The 15,785-nt window shown below is 41.2% G+C and overlaps 1 protein-coding gene across 4 annotated transcripts in view; it reads right to left on the bottom strand.

Moving 5' to 3' along the window:
- OGDHL (oxoglutarate dehydrogenase like) overlaps positions 1 to 15,035 on the bottom strand; it is a 54,751-nt gene extending 39,716 nt beyond the window's left edge. Inside the window, exons 1-4 of one of the 4 annotated variants that reach the window (XM_027649454.1) lie at positions 14,965 to 15,035; positions 10,126 to 10,360; positions 3,840 to 4,019; positions 136 to 238 (exon numbers count right to left, since the gene is read on the bottom strand). In XM_027649454.1, coding sequence (XP_027505255.1) covers positions 136 to 238; positions 3,840 to 4,019; positions 10,126 to 10,332 — 490 coding nt within the window. In that variant the 5' untranslated portion in view covers positions 10,333 to 10,360; positions 14,965 to 15,035. Of the gene's footprint in view, positions 1 to 135; positions 239 to 3,839; positions 4,020 to 10,125; positions 10,361 to 10,496; positions 10,629 to 14,558; positions 14,581 to 14,828; positions 14,937 to 14,964 lie in introns of those variants that run through there. The other 3 variants (XM_027649452.1, XM_027649455.1, XM_027649453.1) reach the window with 3 other exon arrangements.
- Between the last annotated feature and the right edge of the window lie 750 nt (positions 15,036 to 15,785).

Here is a 15,785-nt window from a genome sequence, read left to right as displayed (position 1 = left end):
TAGATGATCTTTAAGGTCCCTTCCAACCCAATCCTTTCTATGGTTCTGTGAAATGTCTTATTTAATCACCTCAGCCCAGTGAGACACAAGAGCAAAATGCCCAGTGCAAGTAAGAAGGCAGCCAGACATACACACCGAGCTTATCGATTGTAGTAATGAGGTCAGATGGAACAAACGAATCCAGGTCTGCATCCAGAATTCCAAGGGGATCTAGCTGAGCCACATGGTGACCACGGATCTGAAAATGGAGGAAAGTAAGAGAAAAATGAAATCACGCTAACAAAAGTCAGACAAAGGGAAAAATTCACTGATATCTCTCCACAGGGTATATCCCAGCCATTAAGCCAAATAAGCAAACACCACTAATGTGATGAGAGGGTCACATATTTCCCAAATTTTCTCATAAGAACAAAAAAAAAAGCATTATATCACTGGCTACATATACTACCTGTATTAAAAATTAATCAATACACATTAGAACAAAACATTTATTTTATCTGACACACAATTCAACTGGGATTACACTGAAGTTTAAGTGAAGAAAGCTACTAAAGATTACTCTCAATTTCTGATTAAAATTAAGGAACTATGACTAGTCTATAGGTCTTATCATTTGCCAATCCAGTAATTTTGTATTTCTGCTTGAATCTTCCTTTCTGAACCTGCAGAATACTAAAATACAGCACTGCTGACCTAAAACACTGATGGGTGCTGAAGTAGTTTATATTGGTAGTGAAAGGATCGCTCTTCCTGAGCTCTGCTCTGCATCAAATAGCATCAGATAGCATCCATTTTCAATTGTGAAATTTTGGAAATTTGATCTGTAATAAAAATTGACATTCAAGACACAAAAGAACACAAATTGAGTGGGGAATTTAGCCAGCTTTCAGTTATAACTGGTGTCAATGCATGCCACAAGTTGCTATAAACTAGTGCCTTACATTATCATATAACATTGCCACACAAGAAATTTTGATCCAGTAGAGCCACAAATATAAAACAATTTTTAATATGTCTCTTATGTATGACTCTCATATTAACTCATGAAAAGCTTTGTCTAGATGAATATATGAATGTTTTCTCCTTAAAATTTTTCTTTTTAATGACAAATTAAGACCACTTGGGTAGAATTTCATTCACACTATTAGTATCCTAATTGTCCCTTAAAAACCCCAGAAATTATAAACTGTATTATTAACAGTGAAGTGCATCACACAGTAATAGAGTATGACTGATCCAAGTGTTCTATAGCTGCAGGAGAGTTCATAACAAAACGGTTTCCAGTTGTAAAAAAACCAGAAATGCAGCATCTTTTTTAGAACCACCAGCCCTGTAAACTCAGCCCGACTTCTGCGATTCTTTGCATCTCATGAATCACCAGTAATAAAACCCTGACAGGCCAAATGATGCCCACAGCATCATCTGTGCCATCTGACTGTTTACAGCAGCACTAAGTCTATCTGACTGGAACTAAGCAAACAATTCTGTCTCAAGCATCATCAACAGGAAAGAATTCACCTCCTTAAGTTACATCTGCTCTATACTATTAATAGGAAGAGGAAGAAGACCAGCAAAAATGCCAAAACCCAGAAGAGCAAATCAGTAAAATGATGTCCCATATTACACTTCAGGAGCATTTAACTAAATGACAATATTTTCCTCAATATAACACAATTCTCAATAACTTCTACTACTTTCACTGGCTACAGGGAATAGTAACATCTGCAAAAATTGGAGATCAACCTTGTGGAAATACATGCATAAAAAATTTTCATCAATTGCCATAACTTCGACTAAATGCAAGTACAGACTACCCAAAACCAGACTTTAAAATCAAGACTTCTAGACTAAGATGTAAAGAAAATAAACAAACAATCAATAAAAGCCAAACCAAAACAAAAAAACCCCCCCCCCAAAATAAAAGAAAACTCAAGAAATCAATTTTTCTAGACATGCTTTTGTTAAGCACACACATTTCACTGGAAATCCTTGTTTCAGTGTGTCCAGTGCTCTGCATTAGAAGAAGCAATAGATTAACTGCCTTTTCAGAAGTCCAGCTCAGCAGACCACAAAGCAGTTTGCCACAAAAACCATAAAACACTGACAGGTTTGAGAAATGAAAATCCTGTATCCTTCTCCATTTCACTTCATTATCAGGCAAAGGAAGGTCACAAATTATTATGCCCCTTCAACACTGAATTGAGAGGGTATTAAATACCTCTTAAAAAACAGACAGTTGCCTTAGGCAATCCTCTTTGATTGTTTGCTGCAGACACATAGGTGCCTGCCACTTACACAGACATTTCTGTTCCATCTCTTGACTTGGACAGCACACTCTTTCAAATACAGGGAACAAAATGGCAATCCCTGAACTATTTTCAAGTACATCATGTCAAAGCGGCCTCACATTCTCCAATTTTCTCTAATTCTTCACCAGTTTTTTACTGCAAGCAAAAGTGGTTGTTTTCTATACACCTCTTTCTAAGCAAATTTCATATATTCTTTATATTCACAAGCATTTATACCCTTTACAACACGTTTCCAACTCAAAGGTGACAATGCGATGTGTACAGAAAAAGGCTTTCAACAAGTTCCTCTTCTGTTCTCTGATGACATCAGACAGGAGTTAAAATTCTTAAGGCAGGGCAGAACAGACCTGCTCAAGTCAAACTGTAGAAAACTTCTTGGGAAGTTACATACTTATTTAAAAAATAAAAATCAAATGGGAATATTTTGCTCAACACAGATCTGGTTTTTGGGGTTGGGGTTTTTTGTTTTGTTTCACACTGGTTTTAAGCCTTTTATTGAAATTAAAATACTAAATAGAAGTCTAAATGAAAATATTTAAATTTGTTTTACATTTAGAAAACATGTAACCAAAACCACTGTATTATTTCCAAAATCCTCCTTCATTTAGAGGAAAAATAATTATATTAGGCCTAATTTCTTAATGTCATAAAAGGGTTAAAAATTTGAGTGTGAAACAAAGTCAGCTTTGATGAACAGCTCTCTAAAAGAAATCCATCAAAGCTGACCCAAACTCTGTCAGCCTTCCAAAATTCAGCTTCTAGTTAATTCATCATTTCTCCTCTCTCTTTTTATCTATAATCCTGCTCAAATCAGGAATCTCAAAATTCACCCTAAATGTAAGAGAAGGAAAGTACATTTCATCCTTTCTTACAAAAAGTACCATTTAGAGCTGTAATACAAACTTTCCCAGAGGTGAAGACTCGGATCATGGAAAAGTTTGCTGTTGAAGAGAGGGGAGTGTTCTTATTTCACTGCACACATCTGGAGATTCACTAGTACCAGTGTACACAGGAAAACTCCCTTCACATGAAGCACAGTTATTTCAGATGATGTGGCTTTCCAGTTTGGTCAGGCAACTTACTGAATCAGACACACACACACACACACACACACACACACACACACAAAAAATCTTAATACAGTCCAGGGAGCCAAAAGAATAGCAAAGCCTAAGCTTCGACTTGTTTGGCTCCTGCTCCTTGTAAAGGGACAAAACCCAAGAGATTCATGTTCCCTTTCACTAACAACTATCTCCATAAAGTGCTTCCAGGCTAAATCAGATGACCAACAACAGGTCTGCAGGTAATATGGATAATGAGTTTGCTAAACCAGAGGATCGCCCCAGTCTGAATCCAGCACTTCTGTGTTTAGACACTGTGCAGGAAATAAAAAGCTGCCTAGTTCAAGATATTTTGGATCAGAAGAAAGACAACAGCTAGGCCCAGAAGACAAACAAGAACATAAAAAGGAAGAAAAATATTGTTTGCAAAGTAGAGGCCTTCCCACACCTCCCCCCAGAGAACACTTACTTGGTATGCTCTGATCAAAGACTGCACTGCAAGGTGATCTTCAACGAGCTTTTCAGCTTTACCCGGTGTCTGGGCCAGGCCGTGGCTCTGAAGAAATGATGCTTTCCTTTCCAGCTGCGCTGGCACATGGGGATCATGTGCTTGGCCAACATTAGCGTTTCGGAAGAACAAATCCCAGGACTGGACATGTGTACAGAGAGCAAGAAGGAAAATTTGTTACCTCAAACAGAAGTCTCAACCAAAAGCAGGTCCTTCAAGGTGCAAATGCGCCCCATTACAGTGTCAAGTACCACAAATTACCAGCAAAAAGAGAGCACTGACATGGCCAAATCTCAGTATAAACTGTGTGTTTTATTTACACAGAGCCCTTTTCCTCCCATTTCTTACACTGAGCTTGCTCAGTGGAAAACTCTCCAGCACATATGAGTGCAAAACACCTTCATCTATTATCCATTCATACAGTTCTTTTTAACCGTGCTATTTATTCAGCAACCAGGAATGGTTATGATATTATGTGGCTGGTAAAGAGCCTACAAAACAAAGAACTTTTATAAATTAAATTAATCCATTCCTTTAATGATACTTATAGAATTTATGAATTCTATAATTCATAACTGAATACACTATATCAGAATCAGTCCTTAAGGGTTTTTCTTGAAGAAACTGTTTAAAAGCAATTAAAGTCTTTTTGAGTGAGGCTTTTGTTCTAAGATCCCTTCCTCACCAGCTTAGGTCACCTTACTATGAAAGAAATTATGGACCTGGTTCCAGGTCCAAGTCATAACTTTAGAAGGGTACTTATTTCAGAAGCTGAATCACAACAAGCAAAAGATCCTTTCATTTCCATCTGTGCTTTTACACAAGCTACTTCACTCACATATGCCCAAATCTTGTTTTCCTGAATTGCTTCCATTCTAATGAGATGGTCACTGTCCCAGATTAGAATGGTATGAGATACATGAATGCTAACAGATATATGGGATAAAACATCTGAGATGCTTATACTCAACCAAGAAGGAAATCTGCACTAGCAGGTAACTAAGCAATACTTGTGCCCAGCTTACAGTTGCCATACAAGTTAATGAAAGGTCATAAAACACTTCCCTCAGCTGGCTAACTCCAGAAAAAAAAGAAAGCTATTTCAAAACTTTAAAATCTTCGTGACTGGAATAGAAGAACTGATATAAACTTAATTTTGTGCAGAGCACGTTATTTACGCTGGTTGTGAGCTTCAAACTAACACATTTCAAGGAACCAAGGGCCAGAAAAGACAAAAAGTAGCCCAGGGAGTTTATTTTAAAAAGATTACTTAATATATTCATTGTAGAACACACAAAAGAATCAAAATAAAGTAGTACAAACATGGCACAACAGACAAATATTTATAAAATCACATTTTCATTAACAAAAAGTCTTCACATTGAAATTTCTTCAAGATTTAAGGTGTTCAGAAACACCATGAGAGGGGAAGAATAAAGGAGCTAAACATCATCCAACCTTCCAAGTTCAAGTTATGGAACTGGAGGGAACTCATTGAACCTGTAGATTAGAACCTCATCATTAGCATTTGACTCCTTTGTTGAGTCAAAACCTTTTCACTTAGATGTAAAAGTTATCACAGCACAGTCCCACGAAGAACTGAATATTTTTTTAGACAAGTGCTCTGCCTAGAGAGTTGCTAACAAAATTCAGATAGACTTGCCCAACAAGTGACTTGTTTAAGGAGAATCAGCACAGGACCCTTTCTTCATGCAAGCTCACGAACACAAAGAACATGTTTACATCTGAAGATGCAGCCAGCTGGGACAGAAAGAACCTATACTATCTTTTCCTATCACATTTTTGAACTTATTGATTTGTTGGGCAGGCTTGACATTTAATCAGAGGGGAGGGAAAATACATCATTTGGCTACAGAAAATTAGTTTTTTCTAGATACACATCCATCAAAGCCTTTACAAATTTCTATAGTGTCTTTCAAGATTGATACCAGATTATAGTCTTCAAGTCCTGTGTATCAATGTCAGGCTTTGGCAACAGCATTTGCCATGTGACTGAACAGACAGAAGACCAGCTTGGTCTCACAGCAATCCTGCAGCTTCTCAACTAAATTCGTAAAGTTCTTCAAGAAAATGGTAGAGAAGACTTATAACAGAAAAATACATCTGCAAAAAACCAAACTTACTATAGTGATAGATGATACATTCTTTTTTTTTTCCCCTCTGTCAGCAAATCTATATTGTAGTTAACCATTATTTTTTCAAGTAATATAACACCATTCAAGTGATTCAGTGGTGACATTCTACTCTCATATAATAAACAGTGTTGCACTTAGAATAACAAGTAACATATTCGTTATCCTGATGGTTTGTTTTTTTCCTAGTGACATCACAATATTTATCAACTGCAGTGAGGACAGTAAAGCCTTAAAAGACACACACTGAGCATCACTACATCACTTAAAAAAGAAAATAAATAAAATGAAGTCAAAACAAAACAAAGCCCCCACACTTTTTCCTAGTACATAAGCCAAGGAAGTGATTACACACAGTAGAGTGGCTGCATGCAGGATAACATGGCAGGCATTATGTACTCCATATCCAGCCATGCAGTTTTGTAATTAATCTTGTGATAGTAATAACTGAGCCTTGTCAAGCTTCTCTCTTATGATCTATGGCCCTGACACCAAGCTTCAAGGAGAAATAATGATGCTTTTTTCAGAGACTACGTCATTTTATTCTGATCGTTGTTTTGGCCACTCTAAGGATGGGAAATTCAAAACACAAGGAAAAGCAGGTAATCATCAGGAATGGATTTGCACAAAGAATAAAAGCTCCTATGTATATACATGCACATTCCTTAAAATACAACCATGATATACATAGAACAGAGAGATTCTTAGAAACACTGAATATGCTCATTGGAATGTGACAGCCATATTCCAAACAGTTTTAAATAAACACACAAGGGAAGAAATGTCCAGTCAAATCTTCTGAGAGGGAAATCATTAGGGGAGCCTTGATTAATCGGAGTTTCTAAGTAAAAGCGAATAGAGTATGATTTTTAAAGCCTAGGGGGAAAAAACAAAAAACAAACAAAAAAACCCAAACAAACAAAAAAAACCTTGAGCTTTTCCATCTAATCAGCTAGGAGGCACATCCCATCTGAAAAAGGGCTATCCAAGAAGAAGAAACATGAGGAGAAATAGGATATAAAGAGGAAAACTAAAGAGAATGTTATATCTAAACACCTAGCACAAACTGGCTCTCTGTGCTGGACATACTGAATAAAACACTGAAATATGAGTGACCTGCAGAGAGTCAAATTATCAACAATACCATAACCAACACCACATGGTGTCCTGACATTATTTTCCAACACTTCCACCCCTTTCCATAGCAGAAGGACAAATTCACAACTTGTCTACAGTCATAAAATTATGGCATGAATTTTTCTGTATTTTTAAGAAAATGGGGTGATTTCAACCCTTAGCATTTTTAACCTGTTTTCTAAAAGCCCAAACTGAACAATTTCCATCAGTAAAAATCTCGGGTAGGTACTCACAGTTTTCAGTTGATGAAATCAAATTGATTTCAAGAAACCAGAAATTAATTAAGTTGATGAAACAAAGTAAAATTAATTGGAAACATTCTTCTCCCCCTCACTTTTTTCCCAGGCTGTGAAAAACCTAATAATTTAGGCAAGAATAGCTGTAATCCATTATTTCCATCAACCTTTTTCTTTTAAGTCTCATAAACCAGGGACACAGAGAATTTACTTTGATTCATTACTGTTGTAAGCATATTACACATAGTTAACCTAGAAAAGAATCCACACATTTTTATAATTGTGCTAGTTTGGGCTGGGGTAGCTAATTTTCCACACAATAACTGGTTTGGGCCTGGTTTGGATTTGAAAATGGGGTTGGTAAAACAGAGATGTTTTCGTTACTGCTGAGCAGCACTTACACAGCATCAAGGCCTTTTCTGCTCCTCACTCCACTCCACCAGCTGGGGATGCACAAGGAGTTGGGAGGGGACACAGCCAGGACAGCTGACCCCAACTGACCCAAGGGATATCCCATACCATATGACATTGTGCTCAGCATATAAAGCTGGGGGAAAGAACAAGGAAGGGGGGATATTCAGAGTGATGGCATTTGTCTTCCTAAGTCACCATTACACACATGATAGAAACCTGCTGTCCTGGGGATGGCTGAGCACCTGCCTGCCCACAGGAAGTGTTGAATGAATTCTTTGCCTTGCTTTGCTCATGTGGATGGCTTTTGCTTTCCCTATTAAACTGTCTTTATCTCAACTCATGTGTTTTCCCACTTTTACTCTTCTGATTCTCTCCCAGTCCTGCTGGTGGGGTGACTGAGCAGCTGCGTGGAGCTTAGTTGCCAGCTGGGGTTAAACCACGACAAAAAAGCATCTTGAATTGCCTGGAACCCACTCCCTAGGCCACACCCTACTCCACCAGCACATTTACATTCCTCTGTCAATTCACTTCTGCTGGTTTAGCGGTCACTGTTCAAACTACAAAGCACATCACCTCATCAGGATCCATCGTCAGGCCGCGCCTGCACCGCCAGACAAACTGGATCTCCCTTCGGCAGGACTTTTCAGCATTTCCGCCCACTCCCGAGCGCCAGCAAAGTAACGAGCGGGTCAAAATTCTCCGAGGCCTTAGTTCAGCACCCTGGCCAGCTCCGGGCGGCGGCGGGCCCCGCGCTCAGCGCTGCCGCCCCGCTCCCGGCTGATGCAGGGCTCTGCACTTGGGGTGTGCTCACCGAGGGGAACTCCTCACCCCCTGAGAGCTCTGCCGGGCTTCCCAGCAGCGAAATGCACTCCATCGCAAAGGGTCTGAACGAGGAATTTTCATTCTTCCGAAAGGAAGAAGTTCACCACTAACCAACATAATGTAAATAAAATAAAAACAATGTCACCGTGATGTCACCACGCTCCTTATGCCTGAGTTCATCCCCTCAGTGTCCTCAATACAAAAGGGCTCATATGGATCTACACCCCCCACACATCATGAGGGCTTCTCAGGAATTAGTTCAGCACAGCCCCACAATGTGCTGGTCCGTTCCATAGTGGCTGGAACTTCAGATGGCAGTTACAGGATGAAGTCTCGAGTCAGACGGGATGAGAGAAGGAGACACTCCTGGAGAAGTTCTCTCCAGTTCCAGGTTAAGGAATAACATAACAGACCTAGGATCTACCTGCTATGTGAATAACAGTCAGTCTTCAGCATTGCCACTGCATATATCAGCTTTCAACAGGACTAAATTCATATACAACATCCAAAAAACCACCCAGAACTGCCTTTTTTGGTCTCCTTTTTTCTTTTCCCTCCCCCCCTCAATGTGCATCACTTCCTCAAGCTGTAGATACATAATCAAACTTAGAACAACAACTTTTAAGTGACATTTTGATATACCTGAATCGAGAATACGGGAGCAGACAACCAATTTGGTAAACATTTTGGGCACAATTCACATTACTTCCCTAGAAAATTACTTTTCTGTCTTAGAATTTATCAGACTTCTCATCAGCTTTTTAAGTTACTATACATGTATCACCGTAACAGAGCCTTCCTTGTCAGCAGAAAGCTTGCTAGAAAATAAGTCTATGTATTTTGCCCACAAGAAAGGATTTGGGCAATAGATTTAAAGTTAAAAAAAAAAAAGGAAACAAATGTGTGTTGCCTGGATAGAGAGGCAGAGAGACAAAACAAAATACTTTTCAAGATACTTCAGAAGAATTTTCTGACAATTTCAGATTCAGTTTTAAGGTTACAACTTCCACAGCTACCTAAAGGGAACTAAACATTAATCTTCTTCAGACAGTTTGGAAGTACCAATGTCAACACACATTATTTAAATATAACATATTCTATGATACAAGCTTATTACAATAAACCAAGAAATGAAATGTATTTTATTCTTGGGTCTTCTTCCAGGTGTAACTAGTTACTTAACACTGCTTGAACAGCATTTCCACAGAGGAGGAACAAAGTTTCAGAGCAGCTTACTATTTCTGGTCTGGACTTCTTGTTCTTTCCCCTCAGCTCATCATGCCCATGGCTCCTCTGTACTTTCATAGTTGCAATATCACATCTTACGACAATCAATATGCGGGAAATTAATTTCACAGTTTTCATTTCACACAAGCCCTTTTCCTGAGCTTTTTATAAAAATACAAGTTAAAAAGTAAAAACAAAAAAAACCCCATACCACTCTTGAACCAATATTATCATTTGAAGGTGAGTTTTAGAACTTACCTTATGTACACTTTCAGGGTTTTCAAGCCATGCATAGTACATTTCCTCCACATAACTTGAATTGCCCCCACTCAGGAAAGGTTCTGAGGTTCCTGACGAAAGATACCGTTGGCCATGTAAAAATGCCCTTCTGGCTATATTCTGCTTTTCCAGAAGTTTAGTGCCATGACACTTCAGCACAGCTGCAAACAACTTCAGATGACTCATGTTTGTTTATTAGACAGACGATCCAAGTCTATTAATAAGACAAAACCAAACTTAATCAGAAAAAGAGACAATGAATTGCAAACACATTTCAGTCCCACAGTGAAAACTGATGTTTATGGCTACAGTGCTCTTCAACAAAGCTCAGGCCTAGGCATGAAGCTCACCTCAGAGTTAGGCCTAGAGCAGTGGAATTGCTGCTGATGGCCATCCCCACATCAGCAGCTCTCTCACAGCTTCTGTAACTCATAACATTCCCCTGAAGCAATCACTCCTTGTACCGCATGCCCTGAGCCCTGGTTCCCTGGGAACAAACGAGTCTGCTAATCATTGACTTTTCTGGAGATCTGGGCAACCCCGACTGCTGTCTCTCTGTTAAAAAGCTGCAACCTTTTACCAAGTCAAGCTGGGGTAGGTTCAACCAACAGTGTCAAACACGGGCACTGTGGTTACAAAAAGCTGCTACCTCAAATTTATGCCATGAGTAATGGAGCTGACAAAATAATTAGAAACATTAGTTAGGTGCTAATTTTGACATTAGCCTTCAATCAAACAGTGTCACACTAAGAAAAGGCTCAGGTTAATTTGTTCCCCTATCTAGCAACATTTATCTTGTTCTTTCAAGTGAACTCTTACCAGCTTTGTAACAAGGAGAGAAGATTCCCCGCAGTTTTGAACACAAAGGGAAAAATAATAAAGGTTGAATCTTGGGAATGCTGAACATGATCAGCTCCAGTGCTAGCAAAGGGAATCAGAGCTCACCTTCAAAATAACACGAACAAATGCAGCTTGCACTAGTCCCAAAATAGAACAGTCTTAATGCTGAAGTTGGTACAACTGCAAAGTAATAGCAATAATGTGAAAAGAAACTATTAGTTTCATTTTCACTGTAAAAGTATTTGGAATGTACAAGAATAGAGAGGGTTACTTACAAGGAAGTAAAATTCAGATTTAACTCCAAGGTGTCTCTCATTTGTTTTGTTGTCTACCGAGAGAAATAATTTATATGGTCACAAGGTAAAATGCAATGTTTTTTGTTGGTGGTGTGACTAGCTGAACAGTTGCTAAAAAGAAACAAAGGTACTGAGCTGCCAAGTGAACTTCAAAGTGTTTTAAAAACAACACTGTCATTTTGAGTCATAGAATACATTTTAATGTTCCCCATTACATATTAAGTTTTCTTTATCTCTAATTCAAAAAGTAATAGATACCTTAAAAATTTTGTGTAAACATTTTCAGTATATAAATCCCATTAAATTATTTTCTCACTGTTTTTCCTCTCACCCCCTCGCTTCAAAGAAAACAAAATATATGGTTATAAAGCTCCTAAACTTCTAAGGGATGGGAAGAGCTGCATTTTTCACCCTCTGATTTAAAAGTTAATATTGATCTTTAGAAAAAAAACAAAAGGGCTCTTACTAAATAAAACAATATTACTCCTTGTTCTTCTGTGGTATTACACTTTTAACTCTGCATCTATTTTAAGTGCTGGTGACCTTTCCTGGTTGCTGCCTTGAACTGTATCATCCCAGCAGGGAACTCTTCTCCTTTGACACACCAAATTCCCTTGTTTCCACTTTCAAGACTTCTGCAGCCTTTTCACTCTCACCCAGTAGCAGATCTGACATGTAGTTCCTAACACCAGCTGCCATCATCCACTTACTGAATGTTCCAAACAAGCACTTGTCCACGTTCTCCATGGTGCCCAACACATGGAAAGTATCCTCCCAAGGCAGCATCCTCCTTTAATCCCATGAACCCCTCAAAACCATATACTCTTCTCTCTCCATTTGGCATTTGCAGCAAAATGGTAACAGTTAGGATACTGATTTGCTAAATCCCCATACATCAGCATTATTTCCTATCTACCAATATTCACCTGTCATTTCCCATTTCACAGATTGAAAGCTTACTACGACACCAGTTTCCTCCTGTGTCAACACCCTGTTTCTGATCTGGGCTCGGAGGCAACTGTAGGAACAGAAACACTACCAGCACCATTTTGAAAGTAGATTAAGTCCTGAAAAAGCTCAGAGTGACTGCAAGAGCACTGACAGAGCTAATACACTGCCTGCATACATAATTCTCTTCAAGATGTAACCCTGTGTATCCATGATGTCATTTTGCAAAACTTGGTAAGATTTCAAAATGTTATAACAGTGAGAACAGAGATGTCACCATGGCACTTACAACTTTATGAGAGAAATTATTATTCCACCTATCTTACTGCATGCAAATCTCACCCTCTGCCACCAAACTCTTGCACAGATACCTCAGGGGTGGACACTCATTCCTACAGGGTTACCTACCCTCATTCAAAATGGCTCTGAAAAGATCTGGGAGATAAGACAAGGAGAGAAACATTTCTCTCAGTTTATCATACTACAGTGGCAAGCTTCTTAAGTAGGGGTAATTTCACATTCTTTCTTCATAATATGTCTGTCTGAAGAATGTGCAGCTCTTTTTTCTAGCATTTAGTGAAGAACACATAGCAGAACAACAACAATTTGTCAGGGAGATTTGAAAATGGATGCAAATGACATAATATATAACAGAAACAAAGAGCTTGTAAGTGACACCAGTCACTTCCAGTTCCATTTAAATTTCAAAATGGGGTCAGAACTATGCTTCAAACTCTAGCTACTGAATATGCAATCTGTAAGAGCTATGGTCATTCCTGTGAAGATATAAAGATCACAGGTGAGGAGAACTGTTACCACAGACATTATTCCTATCTCATGAAAAAGTAATGCATCCATTTTTATGCATGTATGAAACAGAAATGGACAGAGTCACCAATCACTTAATTCCAGTCAGATTTCACTACAGACTAATATGACTCAAAAAATCTGATTTCTTCCTAATTCCTCCTTTTGCACACACTGCTTTTCAGCACAGATGTCAGCTGTCAGCAGCTAAACAAACCAGAGACCACCAGCGTGATCATAGACCATTCCAGCCCACTCAGCCTTGAGGCTGTCAGTCAAAAACCTGCACACAGGACAGCAGGCAGAAGTCGGAAGTAGTTAGACCTGTTGCACTCCACTATGCTTCCTAAACCAACCCTGAAATGGAAACAGTGATTGGCACGGAATCAAGCTGAGCCAAGGGCAACCTAAAGGATGGTATTAATTAAATCCCTGCCAGAGGTCAAAAATAAGAAAGAAGCAGTGAACCAAAAGAACAACCTGATATTTAATGCACCAAAGCACCCTCAAAATGGTGGAATTAAATGAAAGCCCTGAGCAGCTGAAAATTTCTGCAGCTGTTCCATCCCAAGCAGGGAGTTAGCTTGGCACTTCCAGCTCTAGAAGTGACCTAATGTCATGGGCAGTCCTGTGAATTATTCTATCCAGGTTTCTAGAGGACAATAGAAGCATGCAGAAAACAGCAAGACACCTCTGATTACAAAGCCTTTATCCAGCTTTTTACAAAATCACTTTAAACATAAATATGTTCCACATATGAATCATTATCCTCCTGGTATTGCCATTGCCAGTGCCCTTACCGTGTTTCTTAATGCACAGGAAGCCCTGCTGCCAATGTTAACAAATGATCTTTATGCTCTGCAGAAGTGGTCATTAATAAGCCTGGCCCATATTTCACAAAAGCACTCCTTCATCCACTATCATGGTCATTTTCTCTATATTCTGCATACAGCTCACTCCTAAAGCACTTTTTAAGATTGAAAAATTCTAATAAAACAAGGCTGACAGCGAAAAAAATGCATGAAGATTATAAAGTTTCTCCGAAAGTCTGTCATAGATAATTTAAACTAGCGATGCATGGAACATCCTTATTAAACAAGGCTACTTCAGGGATGTAAACCTCCACGTGCTAAATGTTTCTTCTCCCCCCAGCACAGATGTACCATGCTGTACAGAGAATCACAATTCTCCATCCAGAACTTTGGCCTGGAGGAAATTTTCAAGCGGCACGTTCGCCACAAGGCACACACGGTAAACCTCGGGCAACGGAGGTATCTCAGTGCCATGAAACCCACGGATTTATTACTGTCCCCTCGGAAAAAAACGCCTTCAGCGGGTACCAAAGGGACAACATCACCGCAGTGCCACAGCGATAACATCACCAGGGTTCCAAGGGGATGACACGACCGCGGTACCAAAGGGACAACATCACCGTGGTACTCCAGGCTACCAACGCGTTGCAAAAGAGCAGGGGGCAGTATCTGCGAGGGGTCGGGTTTGCTCTCCTGCCCCTCCCCGTACCGCAAGGACACGTCCTTCCCCGGTGTCCCGGTCACCGCGGCCGCCACCGGGGCCCGGAGCCCGCGGGGCTGTCGGAGCGCTCCCGGTGCGGCGGGGCCGAGGCACCACCGGGGCCCGGGCCAGGAGGGGCCGGCCCCGCTCTCCCCGCTCCCCGGCGCCCGGCCCGCGGCGCGACCGCCCCTCAGCCGCACGGCGAGCGGCCCCGGGGACCTGCGCGGCCGGGCCCGGCCTGGCCCCGCCGCCCCCCGCCCCTCACCGGCGCGGACAGACCTGCGGGGGCGGGGAGGGTCCGGCGCATCCGCGGAGGGAAGGGCAGGGCAGGGAAGGGCAGGGAAGGGCAGGGAAGGGAGGGGAGGGAGGGGAGGGCAGGGAGGGATCGCCGGGAGCGGCGGGGCGGGGGCCGCACCTGCGTCACGTGGGGCGCGCGCGCTGAGGTCACGGCGGGGCGGGGCCGCGCGCGCCGCACCGGCACAGCCGCGCGCGGGACACGGCCCCGCCCCCCGGACACACCCAGACATGGCCACGCCCCCGACACACTCAGACATGGCCACGCCCCCGGCACACCCAGACATTGCCACGCCCCCGGACACACCCAGTCATGGGCACGCCCCCGAACACACCCAGACATTGCCACGCCCCCCGGACACACCCGCTCCTGGCCACGCCCCCACACCCAGTCATAGCCCCGTCCCCCCGACGCACCCAGCACTGGCCACGCCCCCTCACCCCCTCAGAGCCCAGCTCGCCATTGCGGGTCTGTGTTCCCAGGCAGCCTTTAGGGACCCCCCCTCAACAGCTTTTGTTAAAAATATGACTAATTTCGTTTAAAATATAACAAGAGCACTGCTCAAGTGAATCGTTTTGAAGGGTTATCCAAAGGACAAGTTGTTCTCAGCACTCCTGTGCAGGAATGCCTGAACGTTTCACCCAGGGTATGTAAAGTGCATACTTTACATGCCCTTCCCCAAGGGCACATGCGTTTCTCTCCAAAATTTGTTCATAAACTAAGCTGAAAGTAGTAGACCTTGACCAAAATGCCAGGAACTACGCGTGAGGGGGTTTTAGGAGTGAGTTATTGCCCCAAGTTATCTGGCCAATTATAAAACACAAGGCAATACCATTTTGAGTGTTCCTTTGCTGGCAGAGTTCTTATTTATACCTTTCAAGTTTTCTTTTCTCCTGGATGCCTTCAAATTACAAATGTCTATCCATTTTCTCTCATAATTC

This window comes from Corapipo altera, unplaced genomic scaffold (assembly GCF_003945725.1).
Source record: "Corapipo altera isolate COAL_440 unplaced genomic scaffold, ASM394572v1 53, whole genome shotgun sequence".
Classification (NCBI taxonomy): domain Eukaryota; kingdom Metazoa; phylum Chordata; class Aves; order Passeriformes; family Pipridae; genus Corapipo; species Corapipo altera.
This window is presented reverse-complemented; position numbering and strand designations above follow the sequence as displayed.